At 50.5% G+C, this 25,849-nt stretch overlaps 1 protein-coding gene across 1 annotated transcript in view; it reads left to right on the top strand.

Annotated features, from left to right (window-relative positions):
• Nucleotides 1-376: 376 nt before the first annotated feature.
• PMP22 (peripheral myelin protein 22) overlaps nucleotides 377-25,849 on the top strand; it is a 31,828-nt gene continuing 6,355 nt past the window's right edge. Inside the window, exons 1-4 of the mRNA XM_062215988.1 lie at nucleotides 377-515; nucleotides 2,187-2,299; nucleotides 3,329-3,428; nucleotides 23,318-23,458. Of these exons, the coding sequence (XP_062071972.1) occupies nucleotides 2,222-2,299; nucleotides 3,329-3,428; nucleotides 23,318-23,458 (319 nt within the window). The 5' untranslated portion in view covers nucleotides 377-515; nucleotides 2,187-2,221. The remainder of the gene's footprint in view (nucleotides 516-2,186; nucleotides 2,300-3,328; nucleotides 3,429-23,317; nucleotides 23,459-25,849) is intronic.

Below are 25,849 nucleotides of genomic sequence, written 5' to 3'. Positions count from 1 at the left end.
GCGGCAGTCGGCGTTGGGGGACCCTCGGGGCGCCGTCTGGCATGGCTCCATTTTATTTTATTTTTTTCCACGTGGGCACAGAGGGGCCAGATTCCCGGTCTACACTCGAGTTTCCCCGAGCTGGGCGGAGCCAGAGGGAGGTGGGAGGGAGGTGAGAAAGCTCAGCGGCTTCCAGTTTCGGAGTCCAAGTCGCCGCGGTTTTGCAGACACTGACTTTTTCCAGGCCCGGCAACCGTCTCCCGCGCCCCCTCCCGCCCTCCTCCGGCCCCCTCTCCTGCCGGAGTCCCGCCCTGGCGCGCACGCCGACCCAGGGACACACCCTGCTGCGGCGACGCAAACAGGGCGGTGTTCCCGTTAAAGGGGAACGCCTGGAGCCTCCCACTGGCCCCTGGCTTCGCGCGCGCGCAGCCCCGCCGCACAGCTGTCCTCGGGGACACCAGCCGCCCAGCGAACGCACCCGAGTTTGAGCTCGAGCCCCCCTCCGAGGATCAGGGGACAGCTACTCCCTCGGGGCTGTAAGTAACTTGGTGGGGCACTTGGACAGGGGATGGAGGAGAAAAACTATGCGCATCCTCCGTCGCTGCGGGGCTGGGAAGCTCCGGGCGGGCGCGGGCTTGGGCCGAGGTCCCCGGCAGCGCCGGCACCCGCCTGCCCCATCGTTCCCACCCGCAGGGATGCAAGCTGTTATAGGGCGAGGCTGGCGCTGCTGGTGTGGGGGCTGCAGGCTCTGGGTGTCCAAGGGAGCCTTGCTGGAGAGGCGCCCGCTCAGGGACGCACGCGGAACGCAGTCCTGGCGGCGGACACCCCGGGGGCCCCGGGTCCCCAGTCCCCCAGCTGCTGGCCACTTGCCCGAGCGCCCTTCTCCCTTGCGCCAGGGGCCATCGGATTGCATTTATCGGCTCTGGAAGACACCAGAAAACTTCTCTCCTTGCCGCTGCTGTGCCTTCCAGAGTTTCTCGTGGACAGAAACGGAGCAAGGGCCTGGGCTTGAGTACTTTTTAAACGGACTTTTGGAAATAGTTACTCTGGCCCAAGCCTCTGTTCCCAAAGATAAGGCTGCGCTTTTACTGTCGCGCATAGCTCCGAACAGGTCGCTTAACCCGCAGTTCCCCAGAGGCTAAACGGAGAGCGCAGGACCTCACGCCTGCCTGTGAGGATGGCCTGCCGGCTCTCTCGGGCTGGACTCCTCCTCCGATTCAACCCTTTGCGGTCCGGTCCACCTCTCGTCCCCGCTGGGCGTCTGCCTCCTCTATAGCCCCTAGACCGTTGCCAAGGCTGGACCAGGTTCGCGCCTAGGCTGCGCATGCCTGGGGCGCACGCTAGACCCCCTTGGCGGACGCGCGAGGGGCTAGCCTGGGAGCACAGCGCTCCCCGCCTCCCCCAGGGGCCGCCGGGGAGGGGGGGTACGCACGGTGGGCGGGAAGCGCAGGGTCCAGGCAGCCTTCCCGGGCCATTCTTTCCTTTCCACACTCACCGCTCCCCCCACTTCCCTCCTCCTCCCGGCTCTGCTCCGTCTCTCCAGAGTCGCCAGTGTCCATGCCAGGCCGAGCTGGGGCCAGGGCGCTGGCAGAAGTGGGTGGAAACTCGGGAGACTAACGGAATCGGAGCGCACCGGGGTCTGGGAAAGCAGCGTCGCAGCCAGCCACACTGTCCCCGCCAAGCGCAGGCACTGGCGGTGTGTGTGTGTGTGTCCCAAGAGCTCTGGCGGGAATCTAGGTGCCCACCCGCCGCACCTCTGCCTCCACCCCGCAGAAGACTTCGCCGTCTGCACAGGGGTTCGGGAGAAAGCGGGCCTGTCCCTTTCGCTTCTCCAAGGCAGGCTGTCCCCCGAGAGGTGCCCGGGGGGAGAGGGGACGGATGAAGGGGATTCTGCTCCGCATTCTGGAAAACTTCCTGCGGGCCGATTTCGACGTGCGCACCGCCGGTTGGCCTCCTTCGCAGGCTGCGGGGCGGGGATCCCGCGATCGGCTGCTGCCCCCTCTTGGCCGCCGGGCGGCTCCAGGAGGGCGCGCTCGCCCGGGTGGGCGGGCACCGGGCCAGGCCCAGGCATTCCGCTAGCGCCAGGATCCTCCCCTCCGCGCGCTCCTCCCCGGCGCGCCCGGCCCGCGCAGCCTGCTGGCCGCCCCGCCCTGCCCTGCTCCCGGGCCTCGCTTGGGCACAGCTCTCGCTCTCTCTCCCCCGGGTAGGCAGGAACCTCCGCCGAGCAGAACTCGCCGCCAGGATGCTGCTGTTGTTGCTGGGGATCATCGTGCTCCATGTCGCCGTACTGGTGCTGCTCTTCGTCTCCACCATCGTCAGCGTGAGTGCCCGGCGCGCCAGCTCTGGGCGCGCTCTCTCGGTTTCGGGACTGGGTGGCTGTGTTTTTAGACAGACAACCGTCAAGTGTTAGATGTCCAGGGGGCGTTTGTGCGAGGTTTCGCAATCTTCCCCCTTCTGGATCGCTCTGAGAGCGCGCAAGGAAGCGAGCGCTGGACTAGGCACGCCTGGAAGGTCAATAAACTTGAGTGTAGATCTAGGATCCCGTGCCCTCAAGGGATCAAATGGTTTAGATTTTTCCCACTCTTGATGGCAACTATGTTGGAATTCGAATATTGGTATCCATCAATCTTCCTCCGATGGGTGGATTAGCTTCATAAAACCCCCTCGTAGGAATTGAATTTGGAAAGTTAACGATTCCAGAGCGTTCACAGCCCCAGGTCAGTTTCATGATGCGACTCCTGGACCTTGTCCATGGCACTGTCACTCCGTGGCATCCGTTTTGTGACGAACCCGTGAAAGTAGCTTGGTGTTAGAGTCCCTTTCTTGGCCACCACCAGGGTGAGCACAAAATTCAGGCAATTCTGTGACCGGGGCTTTAGCTTAACTCCTGTAAGGCAGATTGTCAGCATGATGTTCCGGTCTGTTAGAGGAATGGGACTCGGTGCAGCTGGGTTATCACTGGCCAGCTCTTAATTGCACCTGATGATAATCTTGTCGGATGAGAATTCTCTTACGGAGATCGGTGGGTTCAGAGAGATGTGGCTTTGGGGAGTGATAACCCAGGAAGACAAGGGAGGAGAGAAAGCTTGGATGCTGAGGGAGCCTATGGATGGCTTGAGCGTAGCTCTGTGTGTGTGTGTGAGAGAGAGAGTTTCTATGTGTATGTGTGAGTCTGTGTGTGTGTGTGCGCGCTTTTCACTCATGCAACCCTGGCTGTCCCCTCCGTCTGATGTGTGCTTTCTGGGACATGAACTTCACAGGGCAGGGACAGGGCTGGCCAGGTGGCCCAGTGGCTGGGGCCTCTCTCAGCCGTCTCTCTGCTGACTTGGGGCCGTGTGGTTCTTTCTAGCATTGGCTCGTGGGCAATGGACACTCCACCGACCTCTGGCAGAACTGCAGCACATCCTCATCAGGAAACGTCCACCACTGTTTCTCGTCGTCGGCGAACGGTGAGGCGGGCCTTCTGCTCCGTGCCCTTGCCTTCTGGGTGTCCCTCACGGGCTTCTCACCCCTGGAAATGCTGCTTCCTGGAGACTTGTTGCGGGGGGAGGGGTGGAATGTGACCCAAGATGAAAGCAAAGGCCGTGGCCATCACCCCGGGGGCCATCACGAGTAGGGAAGAAAGGCAGCATGCTGGCTAGACCCCTGCAGACCATGTGGGGACGCTGGCTCCAGCAGGCGCCTGTCATTCAGTGACTGCCTGTGTCTGCCCACGGCTTGTGCCTCCTCCTGCATATGGGGCCGTCTCCAACAGCTTTGGGTCCTGCCTTCTCCTGGGTTGGGCTTCAGTGACGTCACTTAGCTTCACCGTCTTTGAGTGTTTCCTTGGAGCAAAAGGGGCGACTTGAAGCTCTTTGTAAAACACTAAGCCGAGCCTGGAGTCCTTCATCTGGGATACTCAATTTCTCCTTGTCCTCCTCATGTGTAATAGCAGAAACCAGGCTTCATCCGGGTTTTAAGTGAAGGGGGCAGTGGGTGGCAACAGCACCTGTCAGGTCACCCACAAGCACCCGGTGGGACAGGAGTGCTGAGCAGGGGCCCCTGGGTCTTTGCAGGCAGAGAGACCAAGGCAGAGGCTGTGTTGTGTTGGTAACTGGGTGTGCCTGGGTTAGCACGGGCTTTCGTTCCAAAGCCCAAGCCATTAGCCCAGAGAGGGAAGAAACTATGCAAAGCTTCCCTAGCATCGTAGATTTAAAAGGCCAATAAAGTGCAGCTTGCAATATTACTGCAGCTATTCATAGATGCAATATTTATGTGGAAGGTGCCACACCCAGGGAGAGGAACCAGCTTATACCCAGCACAGCAAAGCAGGCAGTGGCGCAGCCCTTGGCTCTGGCTTTGCCCCCTGCAGTTTCTCTGCTGGACTTGTCCTCCTGGGGCTTTCTGCTCCCAGGGGCACCCAAGGATGTCTCTGGAACTTTGCTAACCAGGTACTTTGAACCTCAGTATAACCAGGAACTGCTAAAATGCTTGCTTGGTAATAGATATGGGGAGCACAGGCAAGGAAGAGAACACCTGTTCTGCGATGCCTCCTTCCCGAGTTCGGGGTTGGGGGGAGGCAGAAAGACCCCACTCCCAGTGAAATGAGCGTTGCTGAATTTTTGATCCAAGCCTAGGAGAGACACAGAATGAAAATCACCCTAAATGCGTGGGCTTTTGGCCTAGCAGTGGAGATAGTCATTAAGACACCTGCATCTCATATCAGAGTTCAGTTCCCAGCTCCAGCTTCTAACTCCAGCTTCCTGCTAATGTGATGATGGCTCAAGGAACTGGGTTCCTGCCACCAACACGGGAAACCTGGAGTGAGCTCCCGGCTCCCAGCTATGGCCCAGGCTCAGCTCTGGTCATTGCAGGCATTTGGGGGAGGTGAACCAGTAAATGAGATCTCTCTCTCTCTCTCTCTCTCTTTCACTCTTTCACTCTTTCACTCTCTCTCTCAAATAAGTAAGGTAATTTTAGAAATAAATAAATGAAACCATCCTGAAGGTTGCATTTGGGGCAGATTGCATGGAACTACCAGGAGTGCCTGAGAATGTGATGGTAACACCGCTGTCCCCAAAGCTGCAGACAGCACCCCGAGCCTCCCCTGCAAGAAGTGACTGGGGCTGGGATTCGCCCTACTCCGTACTCGCTACTGACACCTGGTGGTCACAAGTGGCGACTCAGCCCGAGGAGGGCGAGCTGTCCCTGAGACTCCGGTCTCCGTGTCCACAGGCGCCATCCCCGAGTGGCATCTGGCCACGCGGGGCCGGCACAGAATCCGGCGCTCTGTTGGGAGTAGCTGCCGCTCGCGCTCCAAGCCCCGATCTGGGAGGGACCAGCGCTATTTTAAACGGGGAAAATTCTTAGCCCTCAACTTGCCCTCGTGGGCCTGGCCCATCTTCCTGGGTGAAGGTGTCCTGGCTTCGAGGAGGGCTGCCTGTCCGCCTGGTGGCGTTCCATGGCTGGGGGAGCGGAGGGCCCCAGAGTGTCCCTTCTCCTCCAGGCGCGCCTTCTCCGCTCCCACACGTGGAGCACATCTGGACACACCCTAGGCAGGCTGGGTTTGCTTCCAGTTGTGCTTATGCTAAGTGGGAAATGACCGGTGCTGACAGCCTCCTGCTGGGTCGCGGTGTGGTGCAGCGGCAGCTTGGAGTAGCGCCCCCTGCTGGGCCTCCTTGGCCCTTTCTATATATATATATATTTAAATTTTTTATTCCTATACAGAAAAGAGATTTTGTGGGTTTTTAAGAGGCCCATACTTTCATCCCTCTATGGGGTTTTACAGTCGCTGTGGCAAACAGTAAGGCAAAAAATAAAGTCCAGTTTTTGCCAAAGTCCCCTTGGCAAGTGAACTGTTAGTGGCAAATCCCTTCTCGTGTGTGTGTGTGTGTGTGTGTTTGCCCCTAGACTGTTGGAAATGTACTTGTGAAGCCATCATATTCGTTTCTGAGCATCTCTGTGTGCAGAATCTGTTGCAAGTGTGTTAGGGGAGAGCCGGGTGGCTTGTGTCACTGGAAGTTTGTTTTCCCAAGGGGGTTTGCTTCTCTCTGGGGGTCACCATTCAAGTTGTTTTCTGTGTGAACGGAGCCTCCAAGCACTGTGCCACATCTCAATCTCTCACCGAGCTTATAGGGGTTTGAAGAGCACGGCTGTTTCCCCCCAAGCCACCTCTTGCTGCTGGAAGTGGTTTGAGATGCCTTCTTGTTTTTAGAAATTCATTCACACACCTTCTGGCCATCTCCTCCTCCACCTGGCTGTAGGCAGAGGTCGAAGCGTGTTTATTGTGACCTTGGGTCAGACAGACGTTCTCCTTGGCCCAGGGAATACCAGGAGCTGGACGTGATGGGCCTTGACCTTGAGTGATCCCGAGCATCCCTGAGGAGTCAGCACACAAGTATGGAGGGATGAATCACCCACTCTGAGGGCAGTGTAGGGCAGATGGTGAGTGGGAGCTGGTGGACAGTGCCAGGGGCCAGGGAGGAAGTGGATGGGAAATCTCTGGTGGGAGGTGGAACTTGATCCAGCCCCCAGGACGTAAGTACATTCAGGCTGGGGTGGGGGGAGAGGAGGGGATGTTCCCTGTGTGAGCAGTAGCAACTCAAGGCCAGGGGAAAGCAATGCATGGGGCGTGGTAGACCAGTTGGCTGGTGTTCTGGTTAAGCGTGAACCCCAATGCATGTACTAGATCATCTTCCCATGAGAGTTGCAAATAGGGTGGTTCCTTTGTCTTTCTTTTAAAAGAAGTCTGGCAGCAAGCAGGCTGGGAGAGGAGTGGCAGATCCATCGACAGAAGGCCAGGCATTTTCTAGTTCATTTCTTTGCTGTCTCTTGTGTTTGGCCCTCGTCGTCATAGATTAAGAGGTTGCCATAGCTCCAGCCATCTCATCCATACACTAGGGTGGAGACAGAAGGGGAGGAAGAATGTGTTCCTTGCTCTTTTAGTGACATATCCCTGGATAGACCACATGGTTTTCTACCTTTCCCTGCTAAGTTACTCACAGGGTCACACCTACAATTGTTAATGAGCGAGGTTGAGGACTGTCACATGGACGTTGGGAAGCACGGCTTCTCCACTCATAGAAGTGTAATAGCAGGTGCCTCCCTGTGACCCTGGAACGAGGTGCTTCCCTCGGGGGCTCCGACCGTGCCCCCCATATCCAGGGGCATGCATGCTCCTATGATAGTTGCACTGGCTCCGTCCAGGGCTAAATTCCTTTAGCATTCTTTAGATTCTCCTAGCTGCTGTCCCCAGCTACAGAGCTGCCCAGGCAGCCCCTGGGCTCGCTAGCCTGCACCTTCTCTTGCTTCCTTGTCATTCATTTCTTGTATTGAATCCAACCCTGATCGTATCACTCCTCCTTTTAAAACAGAGCCCCTGCCTTTGTGTGAACCTCAGGTGGAGCTGTCACAGGCCTTGGTACCCTACCCGATGCACCTGCTCCTGCTTCCACAAAACCTCCTCCCCCACCTCCCCCGACCCTCCCACCCTGCCCTTCATCCTGGAATTTCACCATCTCTAGGGGCAGGATCTCTCCTCATCCCTCCTCTCCCATCCTCCATCTCCTTCCCTTCTGATCTCTCGTTTGGAACTATTTGTTGGATGTCTCCACTATCGGGGCATTGAGGACCTAAGAGTGAACGAGAGCTTTCATTTTTATTGGACAAAACTGTCGATGAAGGGCTTGGGGGACAAGTGATGGAAACTATAGCAAGAAGACGGGGTGATGGGGTCTTGGGGGATCGCAGTGGGGCAGGGAGGCCTCTTGGAGGGGTGACCCCTGGGGTGTCATCAAGTTCAAGGTTGCCGAAGAGTGCATGAGGTGGGCATAGGTGAGGACAAGTGGGAGCAGAGAGCAAGGGGTAAGAGCTCAACTTCCTTCTAGGTGCTCGGACGGCTCTCTGCTGTTTATGATGTCATTCAGACCTGCTGTGGCTTACATGTGTTTCTCAGTGGCCTGGTCTGTCCCAGGTGCTCCCGAATGCATAGAAAGCAGGTGTGCCCCCCATACAGTCCCAGGGACGGTCCTGGGTGATGAAATGGTTTTCTTTCCTTTTGCTGCCTCACACGTTTTCCTCGTGGAGACCTTTGATTGGCACGATCTGGGAAACACTTGAGGGATTTTTGTTGTTGTTGTTGTAAGAGGAGAAGATTCTCTCTGCCTTTATTAAGAAAGTAGAATCTTAGGGCATGGAAAACAGGACCCACGGGGGTGGCATCTGCATAAGCAAACAGGGGCACAGAACCATGGAGCCGGTTCCTAGACCTGGGACTTCTCAAACTGTTAAGATCTGGACAGCAGCTCAGGCTCAGGGCAGGGGTGTACCAAGCCCCATCCCCACGTCCCTGCAGACCCAGAGGTTTCAAGCAAAACATGTGCCTTGCAGTTGCAGAACTACAGCATTTTTTTTTTTTTTGGTTGTTGTTCTGAGCTTTCCAGAAGATGCAAATACCAAATCCCAATGCGCAGACGCATTCTCCCCTGTCCCCTCTGTGTGCACCTGCTGTGGAGCAGAATGGTCCATTCACGGGTACCAGGCTGTTTGGAGGCTGGAGGGGCCCAGCCTTGGCCTGGCCCTGCTGCTTGGCCTGGTTCCCATGAGCTTCATATGGAGGCAGGGTCCAGGCAGAACTTGTCTTCAGCAGGTACCATACCCCATCTCTGCTGCAGAGTCCTGTCTTGCCTTAGAAGAACTAAGAGGTTGACAGACTTTTCTCAATGGAGATGTTAGATGCCCACCATGTGTACACTCCTGTGTCATTTTCCTTCTTAAAGGGGAAATCCGTGCTTAACTCCCACTCACAATGAGAATAATTGGGCCCGCCTCTACTCTGTCCCCAGAGCATCCTTTGCTACCCCCAGTCTCCAGCTGTCCCTCATTTCTTGGTGAGGACAAACAGGGGCCAATGTCTGCTGTGCCAAATTGTGGGCTGGAGCAAGGACCAGAAGCTGGGATGATGGCCACTCCTTGCCTTCCTTTTTTTTTTTTAAGTTTAAAGGTAGAGAGATGGTGTTTGCTTCAGCAGCACATATACTAAAGGCAAAGAGAGGGAGAGGTAGAGAAAGAGAGGAGACAGATAATTTGTTTTGTCTGCTCATTCACTCCCCAAATAGCCTCAACAGCCAGGGCTGGGCCAGGCTGAAGTCAGGAGCCAGGATCTCTAACCAGGTGTCTCACTTGGGTGGCAGGAGACCAAGCACTTGGACCATTTTCCACTGTTTTCCCAGGCACATTAGCAGGGAGCTGGATCAGAAGCGGAGCAGCCAGGAGTTGAACCAGTGCTCTGACATGGGATGCCAGTGTTGCGAGCTGTGGCTTAACCAACTGTGCCACAATGCTGGCCCCCTCCTTACCTTTCTCTTCCATTTCCAGCAAAAGCAGGAATGAACTCATGTATGTAAATAGGTTGCGGGCAGCATTAAGTCAGTGCTATGGATTAAAAAGGAGGAAAAAAAAAAACTCTTGCCAGTGTCAGCCTTCCCTGACATGAGCCCTTGGTGGTCTCCAGTGGTCTCTGTCTTCAGATTGATTGCAGATTTTCCCTTGTGGATCCATTTGGTGGCATTGCCATTTTGGCCGGGATGCCAGATTCCCTCCTCCTCTGTGGCTCAGCTTTTGGTCAGACTGTAGAAAACACAAGAGACTCTCTGCACTTACGGGTTCATATTTTATAATTTACCATCTTTGTGGCTTTCTGAGCCAACCCATAATCTCTCCCCCAAGTAATGGTTCTTGATTTTACAGGCACTTGTGGGATGCCCGGACCCAGTGGGTGAAGGAAGTACAGTGGATAGGATGTGGTGTTCAAATGATGGTCTTTCCTTCTTTTTTTTTTTTTTTGTTTGCTTTTAAGATTTATTTATTTGAGAGGCATAGTTACAGACAGAAAGGTCTTCCATCCACTGGTTCACTCTCCAAATGGCTGCAATGGCCAGAGCTGGGCCAATCCAAAGCCAGGAGCCAGGAGCTTTTTCTGGGTCTCCACATGGGTGCAGGGGCCCAAACACCTAGGGCATCTTCCACTGCTTTCCCCCAGCACATTAGCAGGGAGCTGGATTGGAAGTCGAGCAACCAGGACTTGAACATATGCCCATATGGGAAGGCGGCACCACAGGCAAAGGCTTAACCTGCTATGCCACAGCATTGGCCCCCAAAGGATGGTCTCTCGATCCTTCAGGTATCTTGTCTGATACCAGGACCCAGGAGTTCATGTGGAATGCTGGTCCCAGCCTGCTTCTGAACCATGTGAATCTTGGCGTTCAGAATCTTTGCTTCTGAAGCACGTGAACTTCATCCCTAGACTTTTCCCAGGGCAGAGAAAGCATCTGTACTGTTCCGGGAAAAGAGATGGATGCCTCCAGGGCCTGAGGCTGTGGGTGTTGGCCTCTGGCTCCTGAGAGAGGGGTGGCAGGGGTAAAGCCTGCTGACTGAGCAGTCACTGCCCCCCATACAGGGCCTGGTGGTCATCTGCTCCCCACCGCGTGTAGCAGTAGAGCCCTCTGCGGTAGGTCTACCATGCATCCATCCTGCTGGCGATGAGGAACTTACCTTTCAAGAGAGACCTTTTCATTTTTGAAGAGGTCACAGTGAGGTCCATCCTGTGGACGAGGCCCCGTTCCAGAAAGCAGGTACACAGAGGAAAATCAGGTGCCTGCCTTGTGGAGCTCAGCCATCTTGGGCACAACCAGTAGCACGCAGCCCATGAATGATCCAGGAAGTGCTCACCGGTTGGAGCAGAAAATCCTTGCTGGGGAGGATGGCGGGGGCTTATGGAGGTCCCCTCCTTCCACACTGATGGGGAGGGACCAGTCATGGAAAGGACCATGGAAGAAAATTCTAGAAGGTCTTTGCCAAGGCCGAAGGCAAGGAAGAGTTTGGTGTGTCTGGTTGCATTAGCTGCAGGAAGGGGACTGGAGGGTTGGGTCACTAGGTCCTCAATGGCCATGGTACTCAAGACAGAAGGGATACCAGAGAAAGGGGCTAAGAGAGTGGCATGATTTTAACTTGGGTTGGAAAGCTCGTTTTCACTGTTCTGTTGAGAGTGATTTTGGGGAGAGATGCAAGAGTGGAAAATGGTCCAGGCTGGGGATGATGAAGATGATGATGATGGTGCAAACAGCTCATGTAGGTGCCAGACATTCTTCTAAGAGCACTGCATTTAATCCTTGCAAGAATTGTAGGAGGCAGGCGGTGCCTTAACTGTGGAAATGGAGTGGAGGAGGAGCTGGGGCTAGTGATAGGATTTGTAGATGGGTTAGATGTAAGGGCTTAGGGAAAGAGTGATGGAGATGATTTCTAGGCTTGGGGCTTGTGCAGCTGGTATGTAATGGGATCTTGGACTGCACTAGAGGAGACTGGAGGAGGAACAGGGTGTTTGGGGGAGGAGTGGATGTCAGTATTTGTTATGACTGAGATGTCAGCTAAGCAAGTTTGTAGCTCAAGGGAGAAGCCTGGGCTGGAAGTCCAAGTTCAAGAGGTGTTAGTGTGCATAGAAGGGTACTCAGTGTCATGGTGCTGGATGGAGCTACTTGAGGAGCGCAGAGAAGGGATCAGGGTGCAGAGCTGGGTCTTGGACGCCCCCCTGGTTAACGAGGGCCCAAGAACAAGTGGCCATATTGCCATGAAAACACACTATGTGATACATTACTTTGCTAAACACACGTCTGCCCCCTCTTTCATTCAATCACTTCTGGTTGCTTTTGTTCCTCCTGATGTACCAGGCTGGGCTCTCCCAAGTCACATGGCTCAATGTCAAGGCTTTCAGACTCCCTAGTGCCCCCTGGACCAGCAGGTGGCCAGTCTCCTCCATAGGCTCACTCTGCAGATACATGAAACCCTCAGTTTATCTTCTCTTCTCTGGGCAGTGCCTCCTGCTTCTCTCAGTGACTTCCCTGGTGCTAGTTAGCTCTGCTGGAGCCCAACCATGTCCATGGTTATTTGTAGACAGCAGGCATGGGCCAGTTCTCACCCCTCTCTGAAGTTGGGTCAGAGGCTTGGTGTGGCAGGCTTCTGAGCAGAGAGCAAGGGGAAAAAGAGTCCCTCCACTTCTTCCATGCCATTCTCTCTCCTCCCTTTCTGCCTTTTGTGTATTCTAAATCTTAAAACCGGTGGTTGGATCATTTCATTCGTAAGAGTACCCAGTAGACTGGGCACCAAGGAGTCTGTTTTCTGCACGAACTTTTGAAGGCCCCTTGTATGGATTTTAAACTTCTTTTTATTTTTATTTTTTGCACCAAAAACATCTTGATATTCCATTTCCCACAAACTTCTGGAAGCACCTTCACAGTTGTGGTATGAAGTGATCCTAAAAGCAGGTGACCTTGGAACTGCACCTTGGAATTTGGGCAGAATTTCAGGGGCCATAGGGAGCAAAGGAGATCTTTGTGCATGGGGCAGGATGGGTGGTTGGTTCAGTGTGCTGGGTGAGGGTGGAGTGTGTGTTGTCTCTTGCTCTTAATCTCCATGCTTGGCCTATTTGCCTCTTTGGGGGAAATGTAACCCCTTTGGGGAAGAGGTCTCTGGTTATTCTTACATGGAGAATTCCTTTTAATCCCAACACTGGGGCCCTGTCCCTTCTCTGTTTGCACTGCTCACAATTGCAGTGTGGAAGCTAAACTGCCTTGAGTTTGGCCTCTGTGGCCAAACTCAACATTTTCAAGTAAGCTGTTCTTAAAAAAAAAAAAAGTTCCCTGATAAATACATTCGAAATGTACTAAATTTAATAAAATTCATCAGGCTTTTAAACTAATTAATAAAGCCAGGACCTCTCATTTCCCTTATTTTATTTATTTAAGATTTATTTTGTTTATTTGAAAAAGAGTTAGAGAGAGGTAGAGCCAGAGAGAGAGAGAGAGAGAGAGAGAGAGAGAGAGAGATATCTTCCATCTGCTGGTTCACCCTGCAAAGTACCGTAATGGCCAGAGCTGAGCTGATCTGAAGTCAGGATCCAGGAGCTTCTTCTGAGTCTCCCATGCGGGTGCAGGGGCCCAAGGACTTGGGCCATCCTCCACTGCCTTCCCAGGCCATAGCAGAGAGCTGGATTGGAAGTGGAGCAGCTGGGACTTGAACCTGGCCCATATGGAAGGTCAGGGCTTTAACCTGCTGCGCCACAGTGCTGGCCCCATCCCCTCATTGCCTTTAATAAGTGATTGTTCATTGTGAACATCCAAGGAGAGAGGTCAAAATACTGGACCATGCAACCCATGCCCCCTTTGGTATCTGTTTCTCACCGAGTCTCCCAAGACTGTTCTTTGGGAAATCCAGCCTCCCTTGATCTTTCTGTTTCTAGAGTCTTCCAACAAGGCTATAAATGAAACCTTAAACAACGTACTGTTCTCAGGTAACCTTAGGTTGCTCAGTGACTGCCTGGAATTCCCTTTTCAAGTTCAAAGACCAATTAGCAAATCCAGACAAAACCGAGAAAGTAGCCTCCTTGCCTTGCCTGCATGGAGTCTTTTTTTTTTTTGACAGGCAGAGTGGACAGTGAGAGAGAGAGGGAGACAGAGAGAAAGGTCTTCCTTTTTCTGTTGATTCACCCCACAATGGCCGCTGCCACCTGCACTCTGCGCCAATCCGAAGCCAGGGGCCAGGTACTTTTCTGGTCTCCCATGCGGGTGCAGGGCCCAAGGACCTGGGCCATCCTCCACTGCACTCCTGGGCCACAGCAGAGAGCTGGACTGGAAGAGGAGCAACTGGGACAGAATCCAGTGCCCCACCAGGACTAGAACCTGGGGTCCTGGCACCACAGATGGAGGATTAGCCAAGTGAGCCACGGTGCCAGCCCGCCATGAAGTCTTAGTCAGGAGCGAGTAAAATGAATGATACTCCAAGTTGAGGGTCCCTTAGCTCAAATGCTTGGGACTGGAAGTGTTTAGGATTTCAGATGATTTTGGATTTTGGCATACTTACATAATGAGAGATCTTGGGGAGGGGCCCTGAGTCTAGAATGAGAATCATTGATATCTAATTTACACGGTATACAAAGGCGTTTTCAAAAACTCTATGGGAAACTCATATTATGAATCCACCAAGCCTGGATTTCAAGAACTTTTGCAGTAGTGTAGATTTATCTTGTTAACTGTATTTTCCCATGAGTTTTTTGAAGTTCTCCTTGTACAGATAGCCGAGAAGTAATGTTTTATATGTTTTCTTTAGTTCACCTGTGTTGTCAATGTGGCTCATCACGTGAGGTCAGGTGTGGAATTTTCCATATGTGACATCATGTCGTCACGCAAAAGGTTTTGGGGCTTAGAGCCTTTTGGATTTTCAGATTAGGGACACATAGCCTGTAATCAGGTTCAGACACAATCCCTTGTCTTAAAAGGTTCTTCCCACCCTGTGAGCAGTTTGTTGTCACTGTCACCAGCTAAAGATTTTGCTCAAGTTAAAACGCCCAGCACCAACCTGTGCCGACAGCCTCCCCTTGTGACCTGAGCCCCATTCCTAAGCTCCCAGCTGGTCTGTGTGGGTGAAGAAGTGGATGCCAGGGACCTGGGAAGGCTCCAGCTGGTGGGCACCGCCTGGAGGCAAAGGCCACATTGTTTTGATGGGGACCTCTTGGAAATTCAGCTATTTCTGGAATGTTATTCTTGCAGAGAAAGAAGAAAAATGGCGATCTGTGCGATGGTGGTGGGTTGGAGGTTTGGGGGTGGGGATCCTGGTCTCGGGGAGTCATGTGTTCTGGAAGACAGCCCAGCCTTGTGCAGAGAGGGCTTCTTGTCTCTCGCCTTTGTGACTCATCCCTCTGATGGTCTGCTTCCTCCTGGCTTTTTCTCTCCTGGCCTTTGCAGTGTATCTTCCGACTCTTGTAACTTTCTGTCCCTCCTTTGACATTCAACAAAAGGCCGTTCTGTTAAGTTAGGAAACTTTTATGAATGGCCCAGAGGCGAGGCAGAGGTGCAGAGGGGGCCGGGTGGCTCCGCGCTGCTGATGAAAGCTACAGATCTGCAGATGAGCTGTTATATTTAACGGTGCTTCTTCCTTTCTGGGCCCTTCTCTGTCTGTGCTGTGGGCTCAGGGCTAAGAATACAGCTGAGGGGGCAGTTGCACTTCCTTCACCGCTCAGCTGATCCTGCAGTGTGTATCTGACCTTGAAGTGAGCCCTGGTTGATGTGCAGCCCAAACTTCAAGATTCCCCTTCTCTGCTGGGGAAGCCGTGGCCGTGTCACAAAGCTGTCCCTCTCCTTTGACCGCTGGGTCTTTCAAGAGTGGTTTAAATGAAGAATGTTTAATTGAGATTGTGTTTAAAAGAGATTAGAACGCCGCCATTGGGAATTCTACAAATGTTTACCAGTTTGAAAGGGGCTTTGCTCATCCTGGTGCACTTGTACTTGGAAGGGGAAAGAGTATGGCCACACTGGGACGTCCCCAGGTTCGCCACTTGGGATGGTGGCCTTATATTAGGTTTGATCCATGTCAGACAAGTCAGCTGTGGGCAGTCTTCTCCCCTGGCATCAATATTTCTTACAGCCCTGATCATTGTTTTGTGCCCATCTGACTTGTTCTGCTGTTGCAAAAATTGCCAAGGACGGCTGACAACACCCTGTGATTTTAAAAGGGAGGTTTTTATTAGATAAATGGGCATTGGCTGACTGGGCCACACCACGTATGTACATATTGACTGTGGCTGTGCTACAGTGGCAGGGTTCAGTGGTTGCTATGGAGACCATGTCTGCTGCGTGGTGTTTGCTGTCCGACTGTTCGCAGTCAGCGAGGTGTGCACATCTTTACTGCCTGGTTCTCTTTAGCACCCGGTGCTGGAGAGTGGCTATGAGCTGATAGAAAAGTTGGGTCAAATGCTTAGTAGAATCCTGGTAATCTGGCTTCTGTGGACACCATGCGGTCCCCATCAGAACATGCTTGGTGTGGCTCAGATGGAGACACCCTGGCAGGTGTACCCTTTTAACAGTCAGTCAATGTTTGTTTACCCTGATCCTCAACCTCACCCTTAAAAAAAAAACAAAAACTTTTCATTTATTTGAAAGAGAGAGAGAGAGAGAGAGAGAGAGAGAGAGAGAGAGAGACTTTCTATGCACTGGCTGCATCCCTAAATGCTTGCAACACACAAGGCTGGAGCCAGCCCAGAATTCAATCTAAATCTCCCACGTGGTTTGCAGGGACCCAAATAACTTGAGCTATCACCGCTGTCTCCCCAGGGTCCGCGCTAACAGGGAGCTGGAATGAGGAGCAGAGGCAGGACTCGAACCCAGGCCCTCTGATAAGGGACACAGACATCCTAAACAGCATCTTAATCGCTGTGCCCGACACCCGTCCTGACCTCAGCCTTTAAATGAGGTTGTTTGCACTCTGTTCCTTCCAAGAGCCTTTGTACCATCCCTGTAGTCTGATCATCACCACGGCCCTTTGAGAGATGTTAGTGCTCAAGTTAGAGAAGTGGGATTCAAGGTCAAAGCTTTGGTAAGCAGGTGGTTAGGCGGCAGAGCCAGGTGACAGCTGTTCTGTCGGTAGCACCAAGCTGCCAGCAGGGTCAGGCCTGGGATCCTCCCCTTGTCACCTGTCATTTCTGTAGTGTGTGATATGGACTGTCCATATCTGTCCACTGTGCCACTTCTGATGACTGATTCTGGCCAGGGACCAATGTCCAATGAGCTTGGGGTTCTCCCCTGGGTGTGGTGGACCTCCCTGTGGTCAGGGTGCTGAGGGCTGTTGAGCCAGCCTGCTGGGGGCTGGGCTGGAGGCTGCTGCCTCCTGGGCTCTGCTCGCTCTCTCTCTCTCTCTCTCTTTCTCTCTCCCCCCCCCCCACTAGCTTCTGCTGGGTGGCATTGGAAAAGTCTCTTTTCTCTTTGGCACATGGGGCTCCCATCCTGCTCAGGAGCCCCACAGGTCTCTGTGTTCTGGAAGCCTGAGTCTGAACTGGTTGTTGACTGCAGCATCTTCCTTACCAGCGATCTTTTCAATGGATTTTTAATCATCTCAGTAGTCCAGATACAGTCATTCCTGGTTCCAGTGCCTCTGCAGAGACTTTGCATCATATCTAGATTACTTATAATAGCTAACACAGTGTTAACGCTGTGTCAATAGTTAGAGAATAATGGCAAGGAGGAAAAAAAGTCTGTACATGCTCAATACAGGCAATCTTTTTAAAAAAATAATTTTACTTTAGAAACCTTTTTGCTGATTTATTTGAGAGATGCAACAGAGAGAGTTCCCATCTGCAGGTTCACTCCCCAAATAGCCACAGTGCCTGGCTGAAGTGTGGAGCCAGAAACTGAATACAGGCTTCCCACACTTGAGCCATCACCTGGGGCTTCCCAGGGTGTGCATTCACAGGGAGCTGGGGTTGGGAGCAGAGCCCGGGCTCAGCCCTGGGCACTGATACGGGATGCAGCAACCCAACTAGCAGCTTAACTGTTAAATCGAATGCACGCCCCAGTTCAGTTCATCTCTGTTTTCTCCAGGAACACGTGCGTGCATACCCGTGTGTACACACCTATCTAGGTTTTAGTGTACGTTTACGTAATGACGTCAAGCTATGCACGCCCCTTGTTTTTTCATTGCCTTGGAAATGATTTCCAAAGCTATTTGCCTTCTAACTCACGCCTTTTTAAGTGCTGCAGGTTCCTCCATTGCAGAGGTATATGCCAATTTATTTTCCCCTTGTGGAAATGTTACTAAAATGAACGTCCTGATTGGTTTCTCTTTGGGTATATGTTCAAGTATTTATCCAGCTTAGAGTTACGTTGTTGAGTCATTAAGTTACAGGCATGGGCAATTATAAGTGCATTTGGCCCAAATGCTGGCCACAGAGGGTTACTATGTTGCCATTATTATTGACCATGTGATACCTGTAGACATGTAGACAGCTGCCTATCAGGGATTTAAAAAGAAAATGCTTTTGACAATTTGGTGAGTAAAAACTGGCGTCTCATTCCTCATAGATTTCACTATCATTCCTTTGCTACTAGTGAGGATGAGCACTTTTTAATATGTTTATTGGCTGTTCATATTTCTCCTTTGTGAATTGTGTATCTGGGTGGGTTTTTTTTTTAAAGGTTTATTTTATTTATTTGAAAGATAGAGTTACAGAGAGAGGTAGAGACAGAGAGAGGTCTTCCATCTGCTGGTTCACTCCCTAGATGGCGGCAATGGCTGGAGCTGCACCAATCCAAAGCCAGGAGCCAGGAGCTTCTCCCGGGGCTCCCATGTGGGTGTAGGCCCAAGGACATGGGCCTTCTTGTACTGCTTTCCCAGGCCATAGCAGTGAGCTAGATTGGAAGAGGAGCAGCCAGATCTCGAACTGGCGCCCATATGGGATGCTGGCGCTTCAGGCCAGTGCTTTAACCTTCTGCACCACAGCGCCAGCCCCTGGATGGGTTCTAATTTTACATTCAGTTCTTTCTTTTTTCTGGAATTTAATTTTGTGAATGATGTGAGCTGGAGATCTGATTTTATTTTTTATCACCTGAATAACCAACACCACTTATCTGGTACATCTTTTCGCTATAGGTTTGTATGCTATATGTGTTATATACTTAATTTCTATGTCAATTTCCAATCTTGAGTCTGTCCTATTCTGTTTCCTTTATGACAAATACCACATTGTTGGTATTGCTAAAACTTAGTATTATAGGCCGGCGCTGCAGCTCAATAGGCCAATCCTCCGCCTGCGGCACTGGCACACCGGGTTCTAGTCCCGGTCAGGGTGCCGGTCCTGTCCCGGTTGCCCCTCTTCCAGTCCAGCTCTCTGCTGTGGCCCAGGAGTGCAGTGGAGGATGGCCCAAGTCCTTGGGCCCTGCACCCCATGGGAGACCAGGAGGAAGCACCTGGCTCCTGGCTTCGGATTGGCGCGACGCACCGGCTGCAGCACGCCAACTGCAGCGGCCATTGGAGGGTGAACCAACGGTAAAGGAAGACCTTTCTCCCTGTCTCTCTCTCTCACTGTCCACTCTGGCTGTCAAAAAAATAAAATAAAATAAAATAAAAATACTAAATTAAATGTTCTTTAAAAAAAAAACCTCAGTATTATAAAAATAAGCTGTGTATATCTACAAATAAAATATATTTCTATAAGTTCATATTACATATATATAATTTATGTATTTAATAAATAGAATATATATGTAATACATGGCATATGATACAATAACAAGGACATAGATATGTGTTTGATATCTGGTAGGTGGTATCTTCTCTCACTGGTTTCATCTATTTTGTAAAGTTTTTTGTTGGTTATGTTTTTGCTCTTATTGTATTATCATGTTTTTGTTCTCATCTGCTTGTATTGTGCTTGGTTCACAATTTTTCTATAGTCTATAGCCTATAGTCTATTAGATGACTTTTTGAGTCATTTTCTCAAGTTCCATTTGGTGGTTGAATTTGTAGATTATTTTGTATCTTCACAATCTGGAACATTTCTATCCAGTAGTTTGCTATGTTTCTGTTTCTTTAGTGCTTCTTTGATGTAGTTTAATAAAAGTCATTCACATTATCTATTTTGCTCTCAAAGAGCCAGATGTTTTTATTAAATGTATTTTATCAAAGTTTTTTGTTTGACTAATCTCCGGTTTCATCTAAAGAGTCAATTAGTTTTGTATTTATTTCATTTTTTTTCTAGCTTCTTGAGTTGAAAGTTTGGCTCATCCTTTTTTGGCATTTTTCCAGTAAATGCATGTAGGAATATGCATTGTCCTCTGAGAACAGCTTTGACTGCAGCTCACCACAGAACTCTCAATAGCATTCCTTGTTGAAGAAGCTATTACTTTTCATCTTCCTTTCTTTATCCAGGGGATTATTTGGAATGTTTTTGAACTGATGGATTTATTTAGTCCAGTGTCTTCTGATTCATTTGTCCGTAGTTGTATGTTGTGCTTATTTCCACTTTCTTTAAGAGTTGAGGATTTTTTGTTGTTGTTTACTACATAGTCAATTTGTAAGACTGTCCTGTTTATGACTGAAAATAATTTGTAGACTTTGTCATTTGGACACAAATTTCATATATATATATATATATATACATATATATATATATATGACTAATTTGCTAACCCCCTTCTGTAAATAACCTATATTCTTCCTGATTTATCTGTTCAGAGAAGGAAGCTAAAGTTTATCTGATAATTGGGGCTTTGTCCATTTCCTCTCCTATTTTGACTGTTTTTTGCTTCATACTTTTTTCTGGGCCATGTTATTATTTGCATAAAGGTTTATGACTGTCATTCCTTGATTCTTCAGTCATAGATCAAGTAAACATCAACAAACCAAGTTTTTCCTCTGTGAAATTTCCCTCTTTGGCTACTTGCATTCTTTTAATTTAAATTGTTTCTTTGGATGCCACCATAACTTTAACTGCTTTCTCTTTGTGATTGTTTGCCTGGAGGTTTTTCTTAGTCTTTTTGTTTTCAATGCTATTTGTTTTAGGTCAATCTCTTTTATCAAAATAAAGCTAGGATGATTTAATCCAAGTAAAACTCTGAGTATTATAGTGAATGACTTGTCAATCAACATCGTGATTAACAGTACATAGCTGGATGCATTTTTTTTTAAAAAGAGATTTATTTATTTATGTGAAAAGCAGAGTTAGAGAGAGAGAGAGAAAAGAGAGAGAGAGAGAGAGAGAGATCGATCATCTACCTGCTGGTTCACTCTCCAAATGGCTAAACAGCCAGGGCCGGGCCAGACCATAGCCAGGAGCTTCATCAGGGTCATCCACATGAGTGCAGGGGCCCAAGCATTTGGGCCATCCTCCACTGTTTTCCTAGGTGCATTAGCAGGGTGCTGGATTGGAAGTGGAGCAGTCGGGACTCGAACCAGCGCCCATACATGATGTCGGCACTGCAGGTGACAGCTTAACCTGCTGCACCACAGCATCAGCCCCTGAGGACGCACTATCTTCATGTGTGTGTCTTAGTTATGGCGTTTAGGGTTGAAAACCTTCACCTTCATCTTCCCTAGAGCCAATCAGAGGATTTAGCTCAGAACAGCTGGGGCTCACCCAGCGCTCTCTGGATGAAAACTTCTTTGGGCCCCTATTGCCTTCTGTTTTAGGGGCATCTCTTGTATCTCTCAATCTGATTTGAAAAAGTCTTTATGGCACATAACTGTTGTAATTGGGTTGGGACTAGAGTTCACATGATTGATAAGACAAGTTTCAGGCACGATTTAGGTAACAAAAATTTGAAGTTTTCTCTACCTGTGATGTTGAATAGTGGTTCCTGCTGCTAGTGATAGTGGGCATGAAAGTGAGGGCAAAGATCTCAGGGTTGGAGAAGGAAACCCAGGGTATCACCTCCGGCAGCCGGGCCTCTCGCAGGAGTGCATGTTGAGGGCGTTTCTTGGCCAAGGTGAAGCACTCCACTTGCTCTAGTTTCATATTTGGATCTCAGATTTCTTTGTGTCTTCAGCTGCATCTACCAGAGTGCTAGATAATTAGTTTTTTTTTCCAATTATATTATGTCAGCATAGCATTATTGCACAGTGCTCCACTGAAGGGACCCCCCCACCCCCCACCCCCCCGTGCTGAGTGCAGACAAAGAGATTCAGTTCAGCATCTGTGAAAATTCAATCAGGATGGCTCACAGCCCACGAAGCATCCGTTTCCTACTTAAATTGCCAAAGAAGTTGAAAAACAATTAAAGAAACGTATATGGTGTTATAGTGGAAAGAGAACGGGGCTGGAATCAGGGGCTAGCCTGTGCCGCTTGGGCTTCTCCAGACATCTCTGGAAATCTCTTTCAGTGCAGGGGAGCTGTGTTAGTGGATTTCTCAGGTTTCTTCCAACTTGCAAGTGCTTCCAGTCTCTGTCTGGAAAAATCTTGTACGAAAGGCAAAGAACAGTTTCCCTACTCAGCACCCTAAACATTCTGCTGTGAGCTGCTCGCGACTCTACACAGGTTTGTCTTCGTCAGCTTTTCATTGTAAACCATCCAGATTGCACAGCCTTGAATAGTGTGCCAAGCCCCGATGTGTGCTTTTTAAAACCATCACACTGGGGTGGGTTTTTATTAGTTCAGATGGTGGTGAAGGTGCCCAGGTCTATTTGCAGTGGAAGCCGAACTGGAGATGCTACAGGGCTGCTTCCTTCCTTGCCTTTCAATTGAAAGATGGCAGGGTTTGTCTAAGACAATTAAGAGAGATGTGACTGAGCACAAACTGCTGTGGGCTGGGGACGAAGGCCAGGAGTAGGACTCCGTGAGACAGAGACACGGCCTGGCAGAACCAGTGGGTTTCCACACCTGCACAGAGCACCCATGTTGCCGCGCGCGTTTCCTTCCAGCTTTCTGCAAAGCCAGTTTGGACTCCCCAGGATCTCTGTCTCTCCTTGAGGATATTTTGAATGATATTTTGAATGGTGGTTTTAAACTTTTCTTTTTGGAATACAGGGGTTCCGTAAGCCCTTTGAGACACCCTGAGGGCACAAAGAAGAAAGGCAATGGGTGGGCTCAACCTTATTAACACATACAGATCTTGACTTAGTGTAGGGTTCCATCTTGCTAAACCCAGTGTAAATTGAAAATATCATATGTGGAAAAGGCACCGATCCATCTAACCTGCTGCACCTCCCAGCTCAGCAACAGCGTGAGCTGTGGGCCCGACTGGGGGCTGTGCTCACTGCTGCTGCCCGGAGAAAGTCAGCCCACATAAGCGCCAGCCCAAGAAATCATCAAAATTCAAATTTTTAATTACAGTTCCTATTGCATGTAGATTGCATTCATACCATTGTAGAGTCAAAAAAAAAAAAAAATCCTACACCCCATCATTGTAAGTCAGGGATCGTCCGTGTATGTATGTAACACATTTGGGAAGGGAAGCCAATATATGAATTTGAGTTTAACACTTTTTTAAAAAGATTTTATTTATTTGAGAGGTAAAGTTATAGACAAGAGAGACGGTCTTCCATCTGATGGTTCACTCCCACGATGACCACAATGACTGGAGCAATGCCCATCCAAAACCAGGAGCCAGGAGCTTCTTCTGGGTCTCCCACATGGGTGCAGGGGCTCAAGGACTTGGGCCATCTTCTGCTGCTTTCCCAGGCCATAACAGAGAGCTGGATCAGAAGTGGAGCAGCCAGGACTCGAACTGGCGCCCATATGGGATGCTGGCACTGCAGGCAGCAGCTTTACCCACTAGGCCACAATGCTGGCCCCTCAAGTTTAACTCTTAGTGGTGGAATCATAGGCGTTTTCTTAGCGCCTTTCCCTAAAATGTCCACAGTTAAATGTGTATTATATAGGTATTTTTTTTTTTTGCTTTCCAAAAGGAACTGTTAAATAAAGAGTGCCTTTTTAGGGTGCGCAAATGAACTGGGTGAGTTCTGCTAGGAAAAGAATCTGTCAGCCTCGTGGCTGAGCCCTCCAGACCAGGGTGCACTTTCCTAACCAAGCGTCTCTCCCCACAGAGTGGCTGCAGTCGGTCCAGGCCACCATGATCTTGTCCATCATCTTCAGCGTCCTCTCCCTGTTCCTGTTCTTCTGCCAGCTCTTCACCCTCACCAAGGGCGGCCGCTTTTACATCACGGGAGTCTTCCAGATCCTGGCTGGTAAGTTGCGGGATGGCGAGGCTCCCAGGGATGCCGGGCCGATCCATGGCGACTGCGGAGGGATTGCTTTAATAGAAGACTGTGGCCCCAGAAAGATTGATGTTGGGAATCTGCCTGGCGGATGCCTTGCATAAAGTGTAGGTCAGGGTGTGTGTGTGTGTGTGCCCATGACCTAGACCTTGGGGGCGCTCCACGTCTGCACGGAATAAGTGCATAGGAAAGAGATTCTCTGCAGAGAAGCTTCCCACCCACCCTAGCCAGATGGATCATTGGGAATGGAGCTGCAGTGTAGACACAGAATTGGAGCGCAACACTGAGGATGTCAGAGAGCAGGCAGGTCTTGAGGGCTGGCTCTTTGTAGATTCCGTTACCCCTCCCAAGAGACATCTCTGCTTCAGGTGAGAAGCTGGCCCTGCTGTGCCAGTGGCTGGCAGGCTCACAGCCAAGTGTGTGTCTTCCTCTTGTGAGTGGTGGTGAAGCCACACCGACAGCTCTTACCCTCCTCCTGTCCAGGTCCTGGAGTCCACTGGCTTTGATTTACTGCCTCTTCGTTCTGGCACCCTTGTGTAATGCCATCATTTCCAAAGAGGGGGACCAGGACAGCTCATGAAAACCTATGAGAGGCTCCCTTGATTTCCTCCCTAATATATCCTCACGTTTCTTCATTAGACTGGTTATTCAAAGGCCCAGTGTGCAGAATTCTAGAAGCTTCCATCACAGAGGGTGACATCTTTCAACCTCGCCTCTAGATTCTGGCTAGCATATTGCTTTGTTGGCTCTGGTCCTTCTGTCTGTTGGCTTCCAGCTGTCTAATTCTGCAGGGCATTGGTGAGAAGTAAGGGGTAGAAGTAGTGTGGGATTCTATCGGTGGTCTGAGTTTGTGGATCAGAACCTCCACGTGTGCCCAAGTACATCTGAACTAGAACTTGCCAAACAAAATCTCGGCCTGAGGAGGATGAAGTTACGTGAAGGGGCTTCCCAAAATAGGTAGCTCCTCCAACTGAGAGTTCAACTTTAAATTCTGTAACCATGTCCTTTTAGCAAAGTCCAGAGCTAAGAGCCAAGGGATCACACAAGTGGTCAGTGCAGCCAAACACCCCTGGGGACTGAGCTGTTCTCCTCCCCCAAGAGTGTTTACGAATCCACACTTGCCTCGCTCTTTGGCTTCTCCTCTGAACTCAATACCAGCATTTTAGAACTCTGCCCGAGGAACCCCTAAATCTAAAAGCCCATGGTTTGTTCTTTCTTTGTCTCACTTATCCCCTTCAAATCTAGCTACGTGTCTTTCACAAGACCCAGTTTTTCAGTGATCGGCTTGTGGTCTGTATTTGAATAGGACGCATTCTCGAATTAAGCTAAAATAACAACTGACATTTGTAAGTCCTAGACTATACAGCTTTCGGTGGTTAAAACTCCAGTCCCAGTGATCTGGAAGCTGATTGCCTGGGTGGCCTCGGATAGCTAGAATATCGCATCTGCTGGCTGTAGGGTCTTTTCCACGCAAGCTGAGAGCCGAGAGGGGTAAGGATTCCACTTCTGATTCCTTCTGCCTGCGACAATTCCAAAGCAGGTTGGTCATGGTGTGTCCCAACTCATGGTCAGCTAAGAAGCAGTTCGCCAGGGAGATGAGAACTACGGGAAACCCAGGAATATTAACATTAAGGAAGAAGACAGAAGAGCTAAAGCAATCAGCAAACACAACTAGAGAGAAGGAAGGAAAGAAGAGGGAGACAAGAGGAAAGCAGTATCCAGTCGTGGGATGCTGTGTCCAAGGAGGCACCTACCAGGAAGGCATGGTTACTAGTAGCTGGCTGCCAGCAGGGCAAATATCTCTTCAAAGCACTGAAGCCTTTTTAGTGGAAACCATTGGAATCTCGACTGAGTCTCCTGAGTGGCTGTCACAGGCTGGGTTATCTCTGCACAGGGTCCCTCTGGAGGGTCCGGTTGTGGTCTTTATAGCTCGTACCCAGGAGCTTGCAGCCAAAGCAGATGAGAGGTACCTTGGGCTCTCGGGGCTGAGTTTAGGCTTAGGAGCTGTCTCCTCAGCCTCTCTCTACCTGACAGCTTTCTGTACAGTGAGAGGACTCCTGGTTCACCACATCATCCTCTCTCCAGTTCATGAAAAGCCACAGGCTTCCCATTTCACAATCCTCTCTCCTCAATTACCTACATGTTAGGTTGGCCACTTCCTGAACTCTAACTCTGCACTGGAAACCCAGCTGGAGGGCTTTCAAGAAAAAAACAGTGCTGCCAAGTCCTCATCCATAGAGCATCTCATTTACTGCACATCCCTCAGTAACTCTGCTGTGCCTCTCGGACTGGGAACAACTGGTGCAGCCAGTTCCCTGGTGCCTCAGCCCACTGTGAGATCCTCTAGGCTATGCCTCCATA

Source organism: Lepus europaeus, chromosome 18 (assembly GCF_033115175.1).
Source record: "Lepus europaeus isolate LE1 chromosome 18, mLepTim1.pri, whole genome shotgun sequence".
In the NCBI taxonomy this organism is placed as follows: domain Eukaryota; kingdom Metazoa; phylum Chordata; class Mammalia; order Lagomorpha; family Leporidae; genus Lepus; species Lepus europaeus.
The sequence above is the reverse complement of the archived record's forward strand: the minus strand, read 5'-3'. Positions and strand labels throughout refer to the sequence as shown.